We start from the raw sequence: 21,023 nt of genomic DNA on the forward strand, positions 1-21,023 counted from the left end.
CACAGTAGCTGCCAAGTGCCGGCCTTTTCTGCACCACCTTCCTTCCTGCAGTCCTAGGCTTGGGCTGCCTGGATTCCAGGACTAAGACCTTGGTAAAAGTTACTCATGTGCCATTATTCATATCCACACTGCTCTCGCTCGCAAAAGTATCTCTACCTGGACACACACACACACACACACACACACACACAAAGCCTATCTGTTGCCATTAATTGCTTTGGCCTGATGCAAGTAGTCAGCTAGGTGGCCCCTTGCCATCAAAGAGAAAAATGAGTAGCAGCTGGCATTTACCCACAGTCCCTGGCCAGGCATCTTTAACCTGTCTCTTCATTCATCCCAAGACAAAAGCCTTGTTTACATCAGAGCCGCAGGGAGGCAAGAGAAATGAGAAAGTCTGCCATACTAATAAATAAATAAATAAATAAATAAAACAGCACAGCAACAGCGGAGCAGTGTGACTTGGGAGTTCTCACCTGGGATTACCCAGACTCCTTCCCACGGGCATCAACCGTGCCTAGGAATTCCTTAGATCAAGGGACAAAAGAATGCTGAGGAAACAGTAGAGAGATGGGTTTCAGCTGTTCCACTCGGAGGGGAGGGGCCTTGGTAAAGCCAGACCCCCGCACTGGTAGAGGGGTCAGAGAGCACCCCTGTGGCCGAGCTGGCTCTGGGGAGGACAGAGGAATCAGCAGAAAGACTGAGGCATCTCCTCGCCTGCTGCTGGGGTCCTTGATGCTGGGGAGCCAGGTAAAAACCAGTTCTGAATGAAGAGGGTCTCCTTAGTTTAAAAGAGATTTGAGAGGCAGGAGAGATGGCTCGGTGGTTAAAAGCCCTTGCCAACGTTGCAGAGGACCTGGGTTCAGTTCCCAGCACCCAAGTGGTGGTGCACAGCTATCTATAACCCCGTTTCCAAGGGTATGCTGCCCTCTTCTGGATTCTTTGGGTACCTGCACACATGTGGTGCATATACAGACAAGAAGGCACACACAGTTACACATTATTGTCTTAGTTGGGTTTTTTTGTTTTGTTTTTTGGTTTTTTTTGTTTGTTTGTTTGTTTGTTTTTTCACATACAGGCTTGTGTAATTCCCAGAGCCTGCACAGGAGCTACTCAGCCTTGGGACCCCTGGATGGCTACATTTGCAAAGTGGGACCCATCACAGGCTTCACGCCACAGGACTGTCAGGAAAATTGGATCAGGCAACATAACAATTAGCAGAGTGCTTGGCATACAGGACGACCTCAACAGGCAGTAGCTGCAGCTGCAACAATTCAGTGATTATACGGTTTGTATTATACAATTCTCGGGCCACCGCAACCGTGTTCTTAATCTACTTTTGCAAAGGGCCCGTGCACAGAAACATCATCCCAGGGACTCAGCCCAACAGGTCAAGCCAGTCTGGAATGTAAGGCAAGAGAGCTCAGGGCTATGCTCAGCGACTTTTGCCACCGCAACCGTGTTCTTAATCTACTTTTGCAAAGGGCCCGTGCACAGAAACATCATCCCAGGGACTCAGCCCAACAGGTCAAGCCAGTCTGGAATGTAAGGCAAGAGAGCTCAGGGCTATGCTCAGCGACTTAGAGTCATCACGAGAGGAGACCGGTCAAGTTCACCTCCATGAGAACCATCAGCCTTACCATCCCCCAGGCTCCTTGGAGACGTTGTGGATGAGGGCACCGCGGCAGAAGGTCAACTCGTCACTGCGCTTGGCTTTGTAGTCATAGAGCGCTTTCACAGTCCTCTGAGGCTTTGGGGGAAACAGGGAGAAAAAGGGCACTTGGGTGACAGAAGCAGAGGAGGGAAGCAGGACCTGTCCAGTTCTCTTGTCTTCAGAAAGCCAGAGCTATTGGAGGCTGATGTTGCACTGCCATCTGCTGGCGAGAGTTGGTATTGCATGGGAACCAAAGTTGCACAAAGTCCGCCAGGAAGGGAGAGGCTACCCTAACAAGGAGAAAGGGTCCATGGGCAAGACTCAACATTGCTAATTTCTCAACACAACCTCTTAGATTAAGCCACACCCACCACCTCAGAAGTCCGCAAAGAGCTGCTGTACTCAAAGAACTGCTGAACTTCTCTCCTAGAAGTTCAGACGCTATTTTCTAGTCATGCTGGGGACCTGATCGCTATTTCTGCATAGGCCAATGGTTGCTTAATTAGCTATCTACACACCATTGACACTTTCCCAGAGTAGCTGAGGTCCTGGACGAGGTGGTGCCTACCCATAACTCCAGTGCTTGGGATGCGATTGGCAGGAGGATTACAAGTTCAAGGCCTGCCTAGACTACACAGTGGGACGCTATCTCAATGTCCCCCATCCCTCCCCAGATCAAACAGGAATAACAACAAAAGCTGGGCTCTGTATCAGCAGGAACAAAAAAGACAGGATATATGTGGGGTGAAGTTTCCATTGAATTTTCTTGATGCCTGCTACTTGACAATAGTCATCACACAGAGGCAGAGAAGGAACGCCCACACAGCAAGAAAACATCACTGGGAAATCTCTAGAATTATCAAACCCGTTTAGATCCCTGGCTTCCGTCCCTTCCCAGCTAGGTACTGAGCCAGACACAGGAGCTGTCACAGTCGCTCTGCCCATTCCTATCTGTGTAAACTGAACCCCACTAAGCCTCCATTTCCCCACCTGAGATGGTAATTAAAGGTTCCTATCTTTCACAGGGATGCTGAAAAAACTCAATAATTCACGTGATGGTAAAATGGCTATGGTCTGCATTTCTTGGGTGTCTGGCATCACGGAGACCTGCTCTGAACCTTTTAACCTACAGTGGCTATTAATTGTCTACCTAATGGGGGATGGTGCCGTTATGCCCATTTTAGAGATGAGAAAGCCAGGGCACAGAGAGATGAAGAACCTGGTCCCCAGCCAACCACCTGAGAAGTAGCTGGGCCCAGAACTGCGTCAATGACTGTGAGGTGGCGCCATCCTCCACCACATTCCATAAACAGTAATGCAACTTGCAGAAGCTCAGACGTGGAGAACTCCAGCAGGAGACACCTCAGGGATAGACCACTGTCTAACATACAAGAGGCCCTGGGTTCCATCTCTAGTAGTGGGTTGGAAGCTGGGGGCTACGACAGCATTCCTACAACCCCACTCTCCATGTCATCTGCCCTAGGTTCTTTTGAGACAGTGGACCCTGATTTATGAAATTATGTTTAAAAAGAAAGAGGTGCAAGCCCCTCAGAATAAACTGATTCCATCCCCCTCTGAGGAACATGGAGGCCAGCTCAGCATTCTTATGGAGGATGCTGGGAAAATGTCCAAAACCTGTACATCTGGGCAGTGTCTCCTCACCATACATCCTTCCCTTGGAAAAGCTGTTGCTGCTAGCTAGCCACTCTGCTCATCACATCTGAAGCCTTCATTTCTAGATTTGTATCCACCAAGGATTAGAAATTTCTTAAAAAAAAAAAAAAAAAAGGAACCCAGGCCTGGATCTCAGCAAAGCCCACCAGCAAGAGCCGCCCCCTAATCGTGCGTTCCAGACAGAAAATTTACTATAGTTCTTCCCCCACTAAGTCTGAGATGGAACCAAAGCATGGAGGAGCTATTGGCCAAAAGCAAAATCCACCTTTACCTACACAAAGCCACAAGACAGAGGCAGGGTGGGAATCCGAGATAGAGCTTGCCTCGCAAGGAGGTCAGCGAACCAGACATAATTCATAAACACCTCAGGCTCAGTCAGCAAGCAGAAAACGAGTTCTGGAAGATTTTTAATTAGAAGCTGTTTAGCCCAAAGGTGGTTCAGCGACACTCAGGATTCTAGCAGGACACAGTTGCATTTGGAGGAAATTGTGTTAACCTCCATGAAACCACATGGTATACCAACCGTCACCATGTCTCACAAGTTTTACTTATGGTCAAGTGTTCCAGAATACTTCCTGTTGTAACTGTGATGGAGACCAGAGGTGGGGCAGGGGGTAGGATTGGTACTCTACCATGGAAGGGTTGATTTCACTCGGGTCCACGTACATCCTGCTGACGTCATAGAGAGAGTTGATGTCTCTTTCCTAAAAGAAAAAAAGGGGGAGGGTATGGAAAAGTAAATGGAAAGGGCTTGAGGAGTGTGGCTCTGAGGAAGAAGTGCCTGCCTGACCTGTGCAAGGCCTCCCTCTGGCACAGTGTGTCCTCTCTTCCAGAGCCCACATTTTCTCAAGGTAGACTACGTATATACTCCCTGACACATGGTTGGGACACAGGGTCCTGTGTCCTAGTTCCATTTCTGTTGCGGTGATACAATATCCTGACTGAAGACAACTTAGAGAACATTTGACTCACAATCCCAGGCTGACAGTCCATCATCATCATGAGGAAGTCAAGGCAGAGACAGCCAAGGATGCAGAGAAAATACACACATACAGCCTTGCTTACTTGATCTCAGCCAGCTTTTCTTCTGTTCTGGACTCACTGCTTAGGGAATGGTGCTGCCCACAACGGGCTTGGCCTTCCTACATCAATGAACAATCAACGCGGTCCCCCACAGAAATACCCATAGGTCAGGCTGAGCTGGGGAGTTTCTCACTAAGGCTTTCCTCGTGCTGACTCTAGGCTGTGTCATGTTCAGAGTTCACACTAAACATTGCTCAGAGTCCATCTCGCCTCAGGAAACCAAGGATCCTTCTGACAAGAAGTGAGATATCATAATCCTATCAGCTCTGTCCCGCACTCAGAACCCTACAGTGTGCAGGATAAGAGCCTTACAGTGTCCCCCCAGGCCCCACATGAACCCTCCTCTCCTCATTTAGAGTTACTCCAGCTGAGCTCATTTCACATCTGCAAAGCACCCCAAGGCTTTTGCCCTTGCTGTTCTTTCTTCTCCAGCTATGTGCACGCCTCGCTCCTTTTCAGTGAGATCTTTCCAGAACCCTCGAAAACTGCAGCCCCCGCCCCCTCTCTGCATATGCTCCTGGGTTGTCCCATCCCTTTCTCTTTAGCATGTGTCACCCACCATCCTGCATCAGCTGTGTTTATTTTCTAACGAATTGTCTGCTTCTCCCAACCTAGACCGTGGGTAGCATGAGGATAGAGTCTTTGTGTGCCGTGGCCAATTCTTCATCCACAGGACATCCTATACCAGACATCCAGTATGCATGTAAATTCATTCACATCGTGGATATAGAAAACAGTCTATGAGATGAGTAACTTAATCTCTAGGGAGTCAACTTACCATATTATATCGCTCCAGGAGCTCGGGGGTCACGGGGTAGCGCAGCCTCATCTTGCGGTAGAGCGCGTGCTTCTCGTAGTAGCTGACAAGCTCCACCAGGCTCTCAAAGTAGGCAGAGGTCCCCAGTACAAAGTGCCGGCCATCCCGGTTGATGCGACAGTGTTTCACCTTGCCCCTGGCCCTTATGGGGGAGGACCACCGCGAATTAACAAACAAGGGTGATGGGAGCTACACCAATCCTCCACAACCTTGTTAGCCACCCTTAGGGGATCAAGATAAACAGAATTTAGTCCTCCTATGGAACACAAGGCCCTGGGATCTTTGCAGCTCAGATCAGAAAGAATCCATATATGATGCTCAACACTCATCTCTTCTTTCAACATAGTATGGAGGTGCCATACTATGACCCATAAGCTAAACATGCTCCCCAGTGTAGTTTTTAATAAAGTTTTATTGAAACATGTCCACTGTTCATTTGTGTCCATTGGTAGTCACACCTCCTAAACCCCGGGGTTGCTAGAAGTTAAAAACAGAAGACCATAGAGAATATGAGAGAGAGAGAGAGACAGACAGACAGACAGACAGACAGACAGAGAGACAGTGCTTAGGACCGGGGACAATGGGGTCAGGGCCACGGAGAGGCATCTCTGCCTCCACTTGAAACTCCCTTCCTCGGGCCGCATTCATGTCCTTTCTATGCCTCCTCTGGGGACACTTACCCTCACACACAACAGCACCCACCTACCTGAAGCAGATGGTGCCTACCTGAAGGTGATGGCATAGGAGTCGGTCCCCTCCCGCTTCCGGATGAGGAAGGCTCCGTCTCGGGGGATCCGCATCAGCATGTCCTCTGCTTCCCCCCTGCTCAGCCTATCATAGTACCACCTGTGTCCACAAGAGGAAAACAAGCTGGAGAGAGCCCTCCCAGACTGAGAGCTGGCAGGAGACAAAATACCAAATGCAGGGCCACCAGCAGGCACACATGCAGGGCTGACCGTGGAAACAGACATGGAAACTATGCTCGAACCTCCCCAACCATATGCACCTTCAAAAACAGCAATTCCTATTGAATTTTTATTTTATTTACTGCAGCACTGAGGATTCATCTGAGGTCACACGCATGCCAGGTAAGCACTTTCCCACTGAGCTACAGCCTCAGTTTTTCCATTTTGCTTTTCATTTTTTGAGACAAGAACTTGGTAGATTTTTTTTTCTTTCAGACATGTTATATAACCCTGGCTGACCTTGAACTTGCGATCCACCTGCAGCTCAGCCTCCCAGCCCGATAGGATTATAGGAATAACCCCACATGTCTGAAAGAAAGGCAGCAATTTTTTATGAAGACCCCAGGACTATGAGGAGGTCTATGTGAAACTCAGGAGAGTCTCACCTTTGTCCACCTGCCCAGCCCCAAAGGCTGGCAGACCTATAGAAGTATGTCTCACGACAGCTGGGGCAGGGAACAGAAATAAGGTTCAGAAAGATTTTGGTTACTAAAGGTACAAAATGACAAGTTTGGAAAGGCAGCTGGCATGAAAAATTAAAATGTTAATAATAATAAATAATGATGATGTCACTACAAAATATCCAGCTTCCTCCAAAGTAAAAACTGTTAGCTGCCTCCTGATTAAAGATTATCCTGGTATTTCTGGAATGTGTTGACTTCTTTGCCAGGCCTGGCCTGGAACTCTCCTTAGTGGATAAAAAGACCAAAGGAACACACCCTTGAGACTATTTGGTTTCCTTTGACCACAGGAAGGAGGCTGGAAAAACACAGACATAACAAACCCAAACCAGCCTCTGAAATCAAATCAAAATCACATCACTGTAAGAGAAGAAAGGGGAAAGAAGCCCCCGAGGGGAGAAAAGAAAAGAGGAAGTGGAAGTTGGAAGAAAAAGAAGAGAGAGAGCCAGGTGGTTGTGGTGCACATCTTTAATCTCAGCACTCGGGAGGCAGAGGCAGGCAGATCTCTTGAGTTTGAGGCCAGTCAGGTCTACAGAGTGAGTTCCAGGACAGCCAGAGCTACACAGAGAAATTCTGACTTGAAAACAAAACAAAATTGTGGGAGATGGAGAGATGGTTCAGCAGTTAAGAGCACTAACAGCTGTTAGGATTCGGATGCTGTTCCCAGCACCCACATGGTGGCTCCTAACTGCCTGTAATTCCAGTTCTAGGGGATCTGACACCCTCGTCTGTTCTCTGTGGGCATCATATATATATATATATATATACACAGCACACATACAGGTAAAACCATTCACATTCATAATTTTTTAACTTAAGAGAGAGAGAGAGAAAGGGAGTATACGTTATTCTTGTAGAGGACCTGAGTTCAGTCCCCGGAATCCACATCAGACAGCTCACAACTGTCTATACCTCTAGCTCCTGGGGATCCAACTCCCTCTTCTGGCCTCTATGAATACCGACACCCACATGTACAGACTACACACAAGCCAGAACAAGCAAGAGAGAGGACAGAAAGAGCAGGACAAAAAAGCCTGGCTGATAGGAAGGGGACCCATGGTGGTTCCCTGGGAAGTCTAAGAACCCACAGGGTCAGAGTGATTGGGCTCCTGGGAATGAGAGCCCCATATAACCACCCATGTGGGAATCTATCCCCCCCACCCCCCAGTCCTAGGACCTACGGCTTAGACTCGTGTGGGTTGGGGTTGGGCACTGGGTCTGTGAGCCGCAGCTCGAACTCGGCACAGCGCAGGTGTGCCTCGCGGTAGTGCTGGATGAGGGCGTAGATGCTGTTGAAGGTGAGGTTGTCGGTCAGGTAGTACTTCATGACCCCACCCTCCATGGTGGAGCGGATTCGGCAGTGCTGCACCCGGCCAGAACGCCTGTTGGGAAAGGAGACCCGGGATGTCACCAGAGCCAGGCAGGACAGCAGCCTGACAACACCACCACCACCACCATCACCCCCCCTCCCAGCCTCGGAGGAAGGGGCAGGAAGGGGCGTTACCAGAAGGAGAGCGTGTAGTCATTGGGGAAGGTCTCGCTCTCCCGCACCAGGAAGGTTCCGTCCTTGGCCCCCGTCTCGGCGCAGTATTCCTGCAGCAGCTTCTCCGCACTGGTTCTCCTCTCTACCTTCTTATGGAACCATTTCTCCCCAAAATGCAGCTCCGTGGGGGGAGTGTCCTGAACCACAAGGAATCAGAAGGGCTCATGGCAGCTCTCTCTGCCCTCTCCTGACAACCCACTGATGGTAGTTTTCAGGAGTCGTAAGGGGTCCCTGGTACCAGAAGCCTGAGCACATCCTGGGCTGCACTCAAAACAAAAACAAAATGAAACAAAACAAGAACAAAAACAAAACAAAAAGCCCAAAGATGGGCAGCAAATGGAGGGCACATACAGGGCAGAGGGCAGGTCCATCATCTCCCCAGGGAACACTGGTCCTGGACAAAAGCCACTCAGTCCCTATAGTAAGTAGGAAAGAGCCTTGAATCTTACTGGTTATGCCCTAGGGCCAGAGAGCCAATCAGGAAGAGCTGGTTAAGTTTTGATTCTCAAAGCTATAGCTCCTTAGAGCCGAGGTTGCTCAAGCCAGCCCAGACAGAAGAAGCCATACACTAAGTCTCCAAGGACAAACCCAGCTCTAGAGGGCAAGGGCGGGCAGGTCTCCACCTACCTGGACCGGCTCCTCCTCCACCGTCTGCTCAATGTCATCGCTGAAGGACAGCTTGGCGTCAGCAATGGCACAGTAGTGGCGAGTCCATTTCTAGAGAGCCAGGCTGGCATTAGTCTCCCTCAAGGTCTCAGCCCTATTGACTATGGGGACCTGTGGGACATCACCCCAGCATTCACTGGGGACTGCCCCACCCCAGTTTTCACATTTTATAATGATTTTACAAGATCTGTTCTTTAAAACATCTGCTTCTGGATTCTTGGTATTTTTTCAGGACTGTTTAGATGGGTGTGTCTGTGAGTAGACGAGAGTGGATACAGAACTTCTGCTGCATTGACAGTCTGCAGCGGATGAGATTATGCAACCTCATGAGTAGCTTTTCCTAATGCACCCGACGTTTTCCTCAGCACTAGAGATTGAACCCAGGGTCGTGTGCGTATTAAGCCAGGAAACTTACTGAGCTTCACCCCCAGCCTGTCACCTGCATTGTAAGCCTTTTGGATCTTTTCAGCCAACTGACCTAATAAATAACCTAGATTTATTTCACTAAATTTTTTTAAGTTATTGTATAAAATAATGGATTTTTCCAGGTGTGGCTGTGTATACCTTTAATCCCAGCACTCCAGAGGCAGAGGCAGGTGGATTTCCATGAGTTTGATGCCAGCTTGTGCTACATAGTAAGACTCTGCCTCAAAAGAATTTTTTAAATGGATTCCGTTATGGCATTTACACACACATGTATATCATTGTACCAGAAGAGGGCAGCAGATCCTCTAGAACTGGAACTATGGATGGCTGTAAGCCACCCAGTGTGGACGATGGGCACCAAATAGTAAGAGCAGCAAATGCTATTAACCACTGGGTCATCTCTCCAGCCCCCAGACAAATAAGCATTTTTAAATATCTAGACTCCACATCGGCGATAAAGCATCAATATACTTATTTATCTCTTAACATCCAAATCTCCAGGTGTAAATGCTGTAATTTCATTCTTAGAGGCCAAATCAGACTCCACCGTGCATATGTGACATTTTGTTGCATTTTTTTAAACTTAAATTTTATCTATTTCATATTTATTTATAGGATATTAGAACAGACCTTTGGATAAACTCAAATGAATCTGAATGCCAGGAGGTATGAGAGAAGCAATAAAGCTTAAAAACTTTACTCTAGGCACAAATAATAATAATAATAATAGTAATAATGAGGAGGAAGAAGAAGAAGGGGAGGAGGGGGAGGAGGAGAAGAAAATCTGGGATAGAACAATTCCAGACTGGAAGGCAACAGCAAGTTGTCTGCTAATAAATGTTGTTAATATGTAGCAGCAAGTTGACTGCTAATATATGTGATGGGAAAAAGGACATTAGTAAATGCTTTAAACCAAAGCCTGTTCCCACAAGAACTCTGTATTAAAGGGTTGCTTGTCTACGGACACGGCTTTGAGAAAGACTAGGTCACTGGGCACCCACTCCATGAAGGGGTTAATCAATTGGTTGATAAGTTTGTAAGTGAACAGACGGTTGGAGGCTGGCCTGGCTGAAAGAGATGAGGCTGTGCCTCTGAAGGGCTGACCTCTTATCTCTCATCTTCTCTGCCTCCCATCCACCATGAGAGAGCCACCTGGCTCATCCACACAGTTCCCTGTCGGGATGCTCTGCCTCACTTTGAACCAACACAGATCAACAGAGTCCTGAATCTAGGGTATATGACAATCTTCTGCACTGGTCTGTGTATAAATCCATATCATGTTGAATACGAAATTATTTGAGAACATTACAATGCAGTAAAAAGACAAGTCACATGGCTTCAAATGGGACAAAGGCATGGATGGTGCCAGACTTTAAGGCAGGAGCCTAGGACAGCTGAGAGTCAGCATCCCCACCTCTGAGGGTGGGGGACGCAGGCCCACCTGGTCGATGGAGTCCCACATGTACAGCTCGCCCTGGGTCCTGTGCTCATCTTTCTTGTCTTCCACATTGACATCGACATCACCTCGGGGACCCAACTTCTTATGCTGAAGGGGAGAAAGTTCACATAGCCCTCCTCACTCACAACCCATGTTCAGAGTCTTTGAGTCGGCAAGAAATTACCCAGCATGCACCTGCTCCCTCCACTCGAACCCTTTCACAGATCATCATTCCCTTCAGCCTCAGCTCTGTGCTTGGAGACCTCTTCTCCCTCACAGGCATCCTCCTGGCCATGCAGTCTAAAACTAGCCCATCCCTGCCTCATGTCCAGCAAGAGTCCTGCTTTTCTTTCCTTATTCTTTAGGAGGCTGGGCTTTTGGGGGACGTGGGGACTGAGTGAAAGGGAAGAAGTGTTACTGTCACTTATAGGTTAATACGTTTCAGTATTTCTCCATCCAAGCTCCCATGTCCCACCTTCCTTGCTAAATTCTAACTCCCACTTCTTGGGGACCTACGGAAAACACCACTGAAAATCTCTGCCCTTTAGGTAGAGTAGGATGTCAGGATCTTTGGTCCCCAAATCACTTTGGGAAACAAATTCCAACACTCCTAGAACATTCTACCTCTTATGAGAAATATAAACTCATACATGCTTTATTTCACTATTTATGAGGTCAACACAAATGCTGACATCCCCGAGGACAGGTAAAATCATGTCCCTTCTGTAGAGCAAGAATGCCAGCCCCCGCATCCCACTGTCACTCACACCCTGTTAAGCAGCTACCCACATCCAAAGCAGTCTGGGAGCTCTCTAAGGCTGGAACGGGACTTGAACCACTGGACCCCTCCTACAGTCACACAAGACTGACTCACAGAGAGGCCTGGTGAGGTTTACCCAAGAACTGATGACAACTACAAGTTCCATATGTTTCGTTTTAAGACAGAGTCTCACAATGCCACCCAGGCTAGCTGGAACTCCCCACCCTCCTGAGTTAGAATTGGTAGTATGAGCACGGGGCTAAGTACTCTGCACATACCACCCACGCCTGCTCCTACCAAGGTAACTAGGTTCTATATTACCCCCTTCCCAGAGGGGCACAGAAGCACCCAGACGTTAAATGATCAAGATCTTGCTGAGATTAGAGAGATGGTAAGGAAGGTGGGACCTGGAATCTGGCACTGGGCCTCTGGCACCTGGCCCTGGTGATGGCAACCCCTGGTAGACAGCAGCCCCACACACCTACCTACCTTGATAATGATCTTCTCTCGGAGCTGGCTGGGCGAGGGCAGCTGGTCAGCGCTGGCCTCCGTGGGCTTCGTCAGCAGCAGGTCTCCCAGCACCTCCTTGAACACCTTGGCCATGTAACGCTGCTGCTCCACACTGCAGTGCTCCTCGATAGACAAGATCACGGGGAAGCTGCAGGTGGCAGGGCCAGAGTCAGCAGGGAAGCAGAGAGCAGGGACCTGCCATCACTGCCTATAGCGGTCGGCAAACACCCATTTCTTAGGCACTGGGGCAGGGCAGGCAATAGATCAGTAATGGGGACCTCCAAAGTGTGATCCCAAGCCCACCTCTCTCTCTCTCTCTCTCTCTCTCTCTCTCTCTCTCTCTCTCTCTCTCTCTTTCTCTCTTTGGTTTTTCGAGACAGGGTTTCTCCGTGTAGCCTTAACTGCTCTTGTAGACCAGGCTGGCCTCAAACTCAGAGAGATCCACCTGCCTCTGCCTCCCCAAGCGCTAGGATCAAGGCGTGAACCACCACACCCGGCACCCTATCTCTTTACAAATCCGTTACAGCAGCATCTTTCCATCGTGACAAGAGGCTAACGAAGTCTGAGTAGGCGCTGCACCATCTCTGGGAACACAGGGTCCCTCAGGCTTCAGTGGCTGATGGACAGAGGAATGTCCAAGAAAGGGCTGAGGCTACATGGAGGATATTTGTAAGCCCTGAAGACTGACTAAAAATCATGTGAGAAAACATGCTTGCAGCATCACTGCCTCCGCCCAGCCCTCCCCGAGTCCCCACCCCAAATCAAGGAACTCAGGCGGGAATCACCTCAGAAACACCCAGTCCTGGTTACTGAATGCTGACCACAGACGGCCGCTAAGCACTCAGCATGCCTCATGCTGTTAAGTCTCATGGCCCTGCGAGGTCCATCCGATCATCGCCATGGCTGTTAAGATGTGGGGATCTCGGCCAAGAACCAAGAAGGCTGACCATCCACAGAGTTGGACTCAAGCTGGAAGAAAGCCCCTAGGACTCGGGTTCTAAAGAGATGGCTGGACCGTAAAGAGTTCTTCACAATGCTCTTTCAGGAGGCCTCAGTTCAGTTCCCCAAACCCACATCAGGCAGCTCACAGACACCTGTAACTCCAGCTGCAGGTGATCCAGCACCGCTGGCCTACACTAGCACCTGCACTCACGTGCACATAGCCACACAAACACACATACATATAATTAAAGTAATAAGCACAATTTTTTAAGGGCCACTATCACTTCTTAAGGCTGCAAAGGCCTTAAGAACTTGCCAGGAACTAGGCAAATGGAGCCCAGACACCTCAGGGTTTAGGAGAAGTGGGTAGTTTGTATATGCATGTGAGTATGTGTGTGTCTGTCTGTCCGTGTGTCCAGCTGTAGCAGCTTTCCCCTTACAGACACACCTCCAGGAAATCAGACACCGACCTGGAGGTAACAAAGGCGTGATCTCGGATGGCCTGAACAACGTCGTCAAACTTGATCTTGGTGGTCCGTGTCCAGCCATGGTAGATTACGGGCTTCCCGTCAGGCCCGTCCCAGCAGTCCACTGAGAAGGAAACACAGTTCCTTAGCATCAGACACCAGCAAGCACAGCCACCAAGAGTGAGCAGATATGCAGGACACGTGACTGGGCTGAGACCAGGAAGCTAGGCCCTGGTACCAGCTCTGTTCCCAGGGCTGACCTGAGTTCACCTGCACGGGTGTGGTCATATCCACAGGCTTACAGGAACACAACTCACTTCCCTGAGAAACTCCCTGAGTCTTTCCTCATAAATTATTGATAACGGGTTTGATTTGCTTGTGTCCGCTGTTCGAGGCTCCCCTCTCTCGCCAGTGGAAACAGCTTAGAGCAACGAAACAGCTTTCTAACTGTTTGGCAAATTGTGCAAATAGAAATAAATCTGTGGGGAACGTGGGCAACCCCGAGGACGCCGAAGCTGGTGGCTTCTGACTTCATTTTCTCACAGCTTTTTCCCAGAGGGAAAAGCATACACCAGGGAGGCCCAGGTGCGGCTACCGCTGAAGTCTGGCACAGAGGAAGCAGGTCTGAAAACACTTGAGGTGCAGTCGGTGGTTTGGGTCTTTTCCTCAGCCACATACACAGCTTAGGAAAGTGTCACCAGGCTTGGTTATTGGAGAAGCAGGAGGCTGAGGAGGAGGACGTTGGGTCATTGAGGGCGTGTCCTTGAAAGGGATTGTGGGACTCCGGTCTCTTCCTCTCCTAGTGTCTACCTTATGATGGAGAGCCATTGCTCTACCACACTCCTGCCATGGCCTGTCGTTTGAGGCCCAAAGCAACGCTCCCAACCCAAGATACAGAACAATACACCTTCTCTCATTAAATTCATCGTCTTGGGTCTTTTGCTACAGTGATGGGATACTAACTAACCCAGACACTTAAGAGCTTTGGTCATAAAATGCAGCTGGGAAGGAAAGAGCCACGGACAGGCTGAGGAGATCGTTCAAAGGATAACGCATTTACTGTGTAAGCATGAGGAGCAGAGTTCAAATCCCAGCACCCATGTAGATGCTGGAAAGTGTAGACAAGGGATCCATGAGGCAAGCTGGTTAGCTAGACTAGAGCTACAGGTTCACTGAGAGATTCTCTCTTAAAAATAAAGAGTGACTGAGGAAAAGAACTGATGTCAGCCTCTGGGGTTTACACACATGGTGACACACACACACGTGAACACATGTACTCATGTGTACATGCACGTGCATACACACACAAAACACACAAAAGAGCCAAAGAGGTGATGAGAAAAGGCAGACACACAAGGCTCCGCCACCAGCCTGGCCACAGACTGCACCTGCTCTCAAGCCTAGACTCGTGGCTCCTGGGTGTGGCATGCTCATGGGCATATGTCTTTGTCCCTCTGAGCAGAAGTGACCCTTGCTGCTGGCCCCTCCCTTCCCAGTGTGTCAGGACACTTTCTAGGCGCAACAACCTACCGCCCAGCCTGATGTCACTTTTGCCTGGGGACAGTTATCTTACACTGAGCTTCAGAGCTCCACTTAACTGCATCATCTTGGCCAGGACAGAATACTCACACTCGATGCAGCGACAGCCAGCTCGTAGGCAGCGGATATACGCTTCCGGGGAGGACTCGCTACGCAGCTGGTCCCCGGTGAGGTACCTGAGGGACAGAGGGAGCCAAGTCATGGAGGCCATCCTGGACACAGTTCATGCTTGGAGATCATCTGAGCCCAAGAGCTCCTGATCTACAGACACCCAAGCTAAGGTCTGGGCCACATGCATGCCATCCTGAGGCCTTGGGTTTGGGACCACCAGTGAGACAAGCACAGTGAGATGAAGACAGTGCAGTCCTTCTTGGAGACCTGGGCCCAGGGTGTCAGGAGCAAAGAAAGAGCAGAGAGTAAGCTAGTGACCTCCTGTACCTGCCCACTGGGCTCTGGGTACCAGCAGACATGGGTCCTTGCTTCATCACTGAGGTCAGAGGTCAGCATAAGCAGGCTCAATAACTCCCGATAAAATTTATGGTACCATAAACCTAGTCAACAAAACTGCCATAAAATCATTCTTTTTTTTTTTTTTAAACACACAGTAATCATGTTTCTGAGTCTGGCTTATTTCCCTCAACATGATGATTTACGGCTCCATTCATTTTTCTTGCAAATGTCATGACTCCACAGCTTCGAAAAATTCTATTGATATGTGTGTTACATTGATATATATGTTATATTCTGTTGAGATATATATATGTGTATATATCTATGTGTGTGTGTGTGTGTGTGTGTGTGTGTGTGTGTGTATACGTTACATATGAACTACATTTTCTTTATCCATTCTTCTGTTAGCCCATTTATTGATTAGGCCATTTAGGAGTGCTTCTGATGTTTTGAAAAATACAAACTGTTCTAGCCTTGCCTTCTCCCCATGCTACCTTCCCTCTCAGGACGTTCCTCAGCGGTCTCCAGGCTTGGAGAATCCTCTGTTCTGAGGAAGTAACTCGAGACATAACAACCTTCCTGATCCCCTAGAAAAGAGTCGACCTTCCTAAATACCTAGAGGATGACACACAGGGGTCCTTGCTTGTGCCCCACCTGACAGAGCACTTCAGGAAGTGCTCTTCTCCAGCGCTTTGCAGCCCGGAAGTCAACGATTTCACCCTCATCCTGAAAGGCTGAGCAAACACTGATGCGGAAAGGCAGCATTCCCCCTCGCTCCCTTGAGCCACTCCACTCTTGCAATCAGCATAAGCATCCAGGGTGGATGAGTGCTTGTCACTCTCCGGCTGAAGTGGCCAGAGGCTCCCTGCTGCCACTTCTGTGAGTCACAAGAGGCTTCTGCTTAGGTTGGCCTCTCCTGCTGCCACCCTCCCAACTCTTCACCCCAGCCCTAGACATGCCTCCCAACTGCTCCTGCCCCAGGGCCTCAGCACAGGCTGCTCCTCTCGCCCCGGCCCCCTGTTGGTGCCCGATAGCTGAATAGCAGCTATTCGGGCTGAAGCCTTCCTCTCCACGAACCTGAGAACGTGACTGCCCCTGCCAGCTCTGCCAGGGCCAGCCTGGGCTCATCCAGAAACTCACGTGTTGTGGGAAGAAGAGATCCAGTAATGGGACAAGGGGTTGTTCATGTCCTGCATGTCCACCACGTCACACTTCTCATCCCAGATGCTGTTCTCTCGGGAGAACAGGTACGTGAGGAACTGAAAGAGACGCCAGTGGGGAGTCATGGCGGCACAAGAGGCACGGAATCTACTTGCTTTTGTTGTTGCTGTTTTTTAAGCCAGTGCCCATGCAGCCAGGCGGCTCTGGCACACGGTACCCCGTAGATGATCCCCAGGCACCTCTCAGTCTCCCCAGGTTTCAGTATAGCCGGCTCAGATTGCAGCCATCCCGCTCAACATAAGCGCCCGATGGACCTGCCCATCATTCCCCCTTTTAACCTGTAACCCAAAATGTCTGCTGCTGCCGGAGCACCCACCGGCTGCCCACGCAGAAGCTTTACGTCATCTCGGTGGCTAATCCTCCGTAAGTCCAACCCTCAGTTTCAAAGACAGAACAGTAGCACAACTTTTGGTTTCTTTAAAAACTCAGTTATGTTACAGGGAATGGGTTTTTGTCTTAATCCCAAGTGTGGGATTACGGAGTTGCTTTTTGTCCTTAGCTGATAACTGCCTCGTGCAGCTTGGAGAGGTGTGTGATCTTGGCTCGCTGAAGAGAGTGTAATTCTGAGGACTCAGAGAGGGTATAAATACAACAGATCAGAGAGAGAAAAAGCAAGGAGACAAACAGATGGGGAGAAGGCTCTGAGGACACGGAGAAAGAAGAGGGTTGCTGGTTACCTGGACTGCTGGATGGCCTGAGGTCTGAGATTGGTGTTGCCCCAAAAGAACCCAATGACCATAACCAGCAGAACTAAGTCTAAAGAGGTCTGTGCCCCCTTTTTCTTCTAACCTTTTTTTCTATCCTACCTAGGACTGAGGGTTGGAAAGGAAGTAGAAACTTAAGGAACCCTAACTAAAATAGAGTTTAAAAACAGTACCTACCCACAGAATTACAGATATGAGAACATCAAAGGGTGGAAAAACACCCAGCCTAGCAGCTCAGCTCTGTCACCTCACATTCACCCTGATACATCCCAGAAGAATAAAGCAGGAGGATCAGAGTCAAGGCTTGTCTGTGCGTTCAAGCACGCCCATCCGGCCTTTGTTCTGTTTAGTTGGTTTCTCCCTGATGGCGAACGCCCTCTAGTGGCGAAATCGATAATCCCACCCAGGTGAGAATCAGGAAAATGAAAGGCTGGAATAATCCCCACCCCAAGGAAAACCACCACCTATGGATCTGTCTTAGGACGCCTGCCAGGGACACCTTCTGAGGGGAAGGGACAAAGGGTCCTGTTCAATCGACACGCGACAGCCCACTCACCTCGTCCACAAACAAGAAGGGCTCCGCAGTTTCCCTCATCGTGTCGTCGATAAACTTGGTCATCCGCTCCCGCACTTTGTTCAGATCCTGAGCCCAGGCCTCCTTAAAGACGACCAGGACAACACAAAATCACCAAAGATGCAGGCAAAGTCCTTCTCAGGACCTCGTCAAGGTGATCAAAGACTGAGCCATCATCCAGTTTCAAGTCTACTTGCCATCCGGGCCCACACACCAAGGCCCCATCCCAGCGTGGCCTTTGCATCCCAGCAAAGGCCTTCTGCGTAGGTCAGGGTTACCTGCCGTCATCGTTCAAAAGCCACAGACCAACAACAGGAAGATGAACACAGCTGCATCCCAATAAAACTTTATCTATAAAAGTAAAGGAATGACAGACCACAGTCTGCCAAAAACTCAGGGCACTAGATCCCGGATGTCGAGCCAGGGAGCACGGTAGGCTATGCTAGTTTTGCAGTTTGGTCATGAAATGTCCCCAACAGGCTCATGTGTCTGAACACCTGGGTTCCCAGGTTGCGGTGTTGTCTGGAAAGGCTGTGGAAACTTCCAGAGTTGGGAGGCTTGCTAGGGGAACTAGGCCTCTGGGGTTAAGCCTTGAGGCTTAATAGTTGAGCCCCACTTTCTGTTCTCTTGCTTCCTGAATTCCGAGGCAAGGTGGCCGGCCCCCCGCTCCTGTCACTGTATGGTTCCCACCTGCTGCCATCTCTTCCCAAATATAGTGGACAGTAGCCCCTCGAACTCTGAGCCAGAATAAGCCCTGCCCCTGGAATTGATTTTTCTGGTCACAGCAATGAGAAAAGTAACTATACGGTCAGCCTCCTGGGGTATCTCCCCTGGCTCAGCCAGGGTGACAAGTTACATGTCTTTTTCATACCTCCTCATTCATGAAAGGAGGGTAACAATAGTTAGGTGCTACACAGGTTTGGGGGTGGAACCATATGGAGTCAGTTGTGTGCTTAGCACAGCAGTCTTTACTGCAGGAGGCTTCCAGTTCATGGTGTTTATTCAAACAGCCCCATCCCGTATGGTCCTCTGGTCTGCCCCACCCTGCAAATCATATAATGTTACTGTCACCTAGAGAGGAGGACACACAGGCTCAGGACTACCTCAAGAGGACCCCAGGTCTCCAGAGCTCATATGTGTCAGAGTTGGTTCCAAACCATTCAGCTTAGGAAAGGGGACCTAGATGGATACCATGCATCCTCTTCCTCCAGGGGTCGGCCATGCAGCACCACCCAGACAGACAAGTCCAGTTCCACCAGCAGATTCAGCACAGTACTGGACATTCCGGGAGTGTTTCCTTTCTAGAAAGCGCCTGCAGGATCCAGTGACCTGTTCTCCTCTCCACGCTCTGAAACCCCAAATACCCACAGGCCACAAGATGAAAGACGCCTCGCAGACACAATGCCTTCTGGGTGTCAGACATTCTACAGTGTCTCTCCTTGTGCCTGAGAAAAGTGTGTGGTTGGGTAGGCAGGGCCAGGACAGATGTCAGAAAGAACGGAAGCCCAGAGACAGACTGAAACAGCGTGAGGAGACCCCACTTCAGCAGCATAGGACTGTGGTGAACTAACAGATCTCCTCAGATCACAGACACCAATCCAGCCAGCAGGCTGTGGGTTTCCTTGAGAGGATAGGTGTTAAAAGCATGGACTGTGGGTTTGGGGGATATAGCTCAGTGGTAGAGTGCTGGCCCTGGATTTGGTCCTCAGCTCTTGAGGGTGGGAGGAATGTGGACTGTTCCAACAAGTAACTCAAAGTGTGGGATACTGTATACAAACACCTTGGCTGGCCTGAGTGTCTCAAAAAAGTGGGACAAGCCCTTCTCTGCTTCCCCTGCAAAGCACACAATTTATCTAAAGATGCAGGTACTTGCTAACAGAACTGGGGACCACTCTAGCTGACAGAGACCAGGATCTTCCCAAAGAAGTTCAGAAGGCCAAGACGTGAAGGTTCAAATGCACCTATGGGGTGGTCAGATGGCCCAAGGGTAAAGGTACCTGCCACCAAGCCCACCAACCTAAAATTTGATCCCTGGAGCACTCCTGGTAGAAGGAGAGCTTCTAGCAGCCCCAGCAAGCGGTCCTCAGACCTACACATGCACACTGCACCCAAAAGGATTCACTGCCCACTAGGTTTAATGTCCTCACATCCTAAGGATTCAGGCTAAGCAAGCAAAACTTCTCATCGCCTTCATTCAGTGTCCCACGCTGGCAGGTGCGGTACTCATGACAAACATCAAAGCCCTTAACTAGCCACTGCCCAGCACACCCAGCCAGCTGCCGCCATTGCCCAACCTCAGGGCTGCTGACCTCGTGGGAAATGTGCCTCTCGGTCATTGGCTTCTATGCAGTCAATTAAACCCAACAGAGAGCAAAATGTGAAGCACAGGACTGTCATATCAACTATTCAGGAAGCTGAGCCAGGAGGACTACAAGTTCAAGGCCAGCCTAGGCTACAGAGGGAATTCAAGGCCAGCCTGGGCTACAGAGGTAGTTCAAGCCCAGCCTGGGCTACAGAAGGAGTTCAAGGCCAGCCTGGGCTACAGAAGGAGTTCAAGGCCAGCCTGGGCTGCAGAGGGAGCACTGCATCCCTGACACCCCACCTTGCAATCCTCTCACCTGCTGTTCATGTAAGAGAAACCTCTGGAAGTCCTGCAGGTAGACAGCAGAGGCATCGGGGCGGTCTGTGTTCCTGCCCTCGGAGAAAGCAACACGGGGTGGTTAGAGAGGGGCGTGCACCAGAAGAGGTCCACCTCCACCCTGAACCCCAGCCCCACTACCCTGAACACACTAACACACTACTGGCCCTCACAAAAAAAGACTGAGAGACTCAGAGAAGGGCCCCAACAAGAGCCTTGGAGGTCCCGGACAGCATTCGAGAGCTACAGGAGGTCCGAGGAGCACAGCAAAGATGGACGGAAGCAGAAGGCCACAACATCAGGAGACAGGGAGTGCAGAGAGCAGAGAGGAGGGTTCTCTTTTGGTTCATCACACTGCCTGAAGCTTAGGAAGAAGCTTGAGTTCATGGTCCTCCCAGCAGAATCTTCTAGACCTTCTTCAGAACACCCCACATCCTACAGAAGCAGTTCACTCGCTACAAGCCTGGGGTCAGCACCCACCCCCACTCCCCACC

General features: G+C 49.8%; 1 protein-coding gene across 2 annotated transcripts in view; it reads right to left on the reverse strand.

Annotated features, from left to right (window-relative positions):
• The window catches only part of Plcg2 (phospholipase C gamma 2), a 126,419-nt gene that overhangs the window by 32,490 nt on the left and 72,906 nt on the right, over nt 1–21,023 (reverse strand). For both annotated transcript variants that reach the window (XM_021640035.2, XM_021640034.2), the window contains exons 9-22: nt 20,510–20,582; nt 17,874–17,975; nt 16,533–16,651; nt 15,033–15,118; nt 13,407–13,527; nt 11,974–12,142; nt 10,728–10,832; nt 8,822–8,911; nt 8,156–8,331; nt 7,833–8,033; nt 5,952–6,071; nt 5,187–5,367; nt 3,958–4,029; nt 1,638–1,747 (exon numbers count right to left, since the gene is read on the reverse strand). In XM_021640035.2, the coding sequence (XP_021495710.1) occupies nt 1,638–1,747; nt 3,958–4,029; nt 5,187–5,367; nt 5,952–6,071; nt 7,833–8,033; nt 8,156–8,331; nt 8,822–8,911; nt 10,728–10,832; nt 11,974–12,142; nt 13,407–13,527; nt 15,033–15,118; nt 16,533–16,651; nt 17,874–17,975; nt 20,510–20,582 (1,725 nt within the window). The remainder of the gene's footprint in view (nt 1–1,637; nt 1,748–3,957; nt 4,030–5,186; nt 5,368–5,951; nt 6,072–7,832; nt 8,034–8,155; nt 8,332–8,821; nt 8,912–10,727; nt 10,833–11,973; nt 12,143–13,406; nt 13,528–15,032; nt 15,119–16,532; nt 16,652–17,873; nt 17,976–20,509; nt 20,583–21,023) is intronic.

The sequence above is a fragment of the Meriones unguiculatus genome, chromosome 10 (assembly GCF_030254825.1).
Source record: "Meriones unguiculatus strain TT.TT164.6M chromosome 10, Bangor_MerUng_6.1, whole genome shotgun sequence".
NCBI lineage: Eukaryota > Metazoa > Chordata > Mammalia > Rodentia > Muridae > Meriones > Meriones unguiculatus.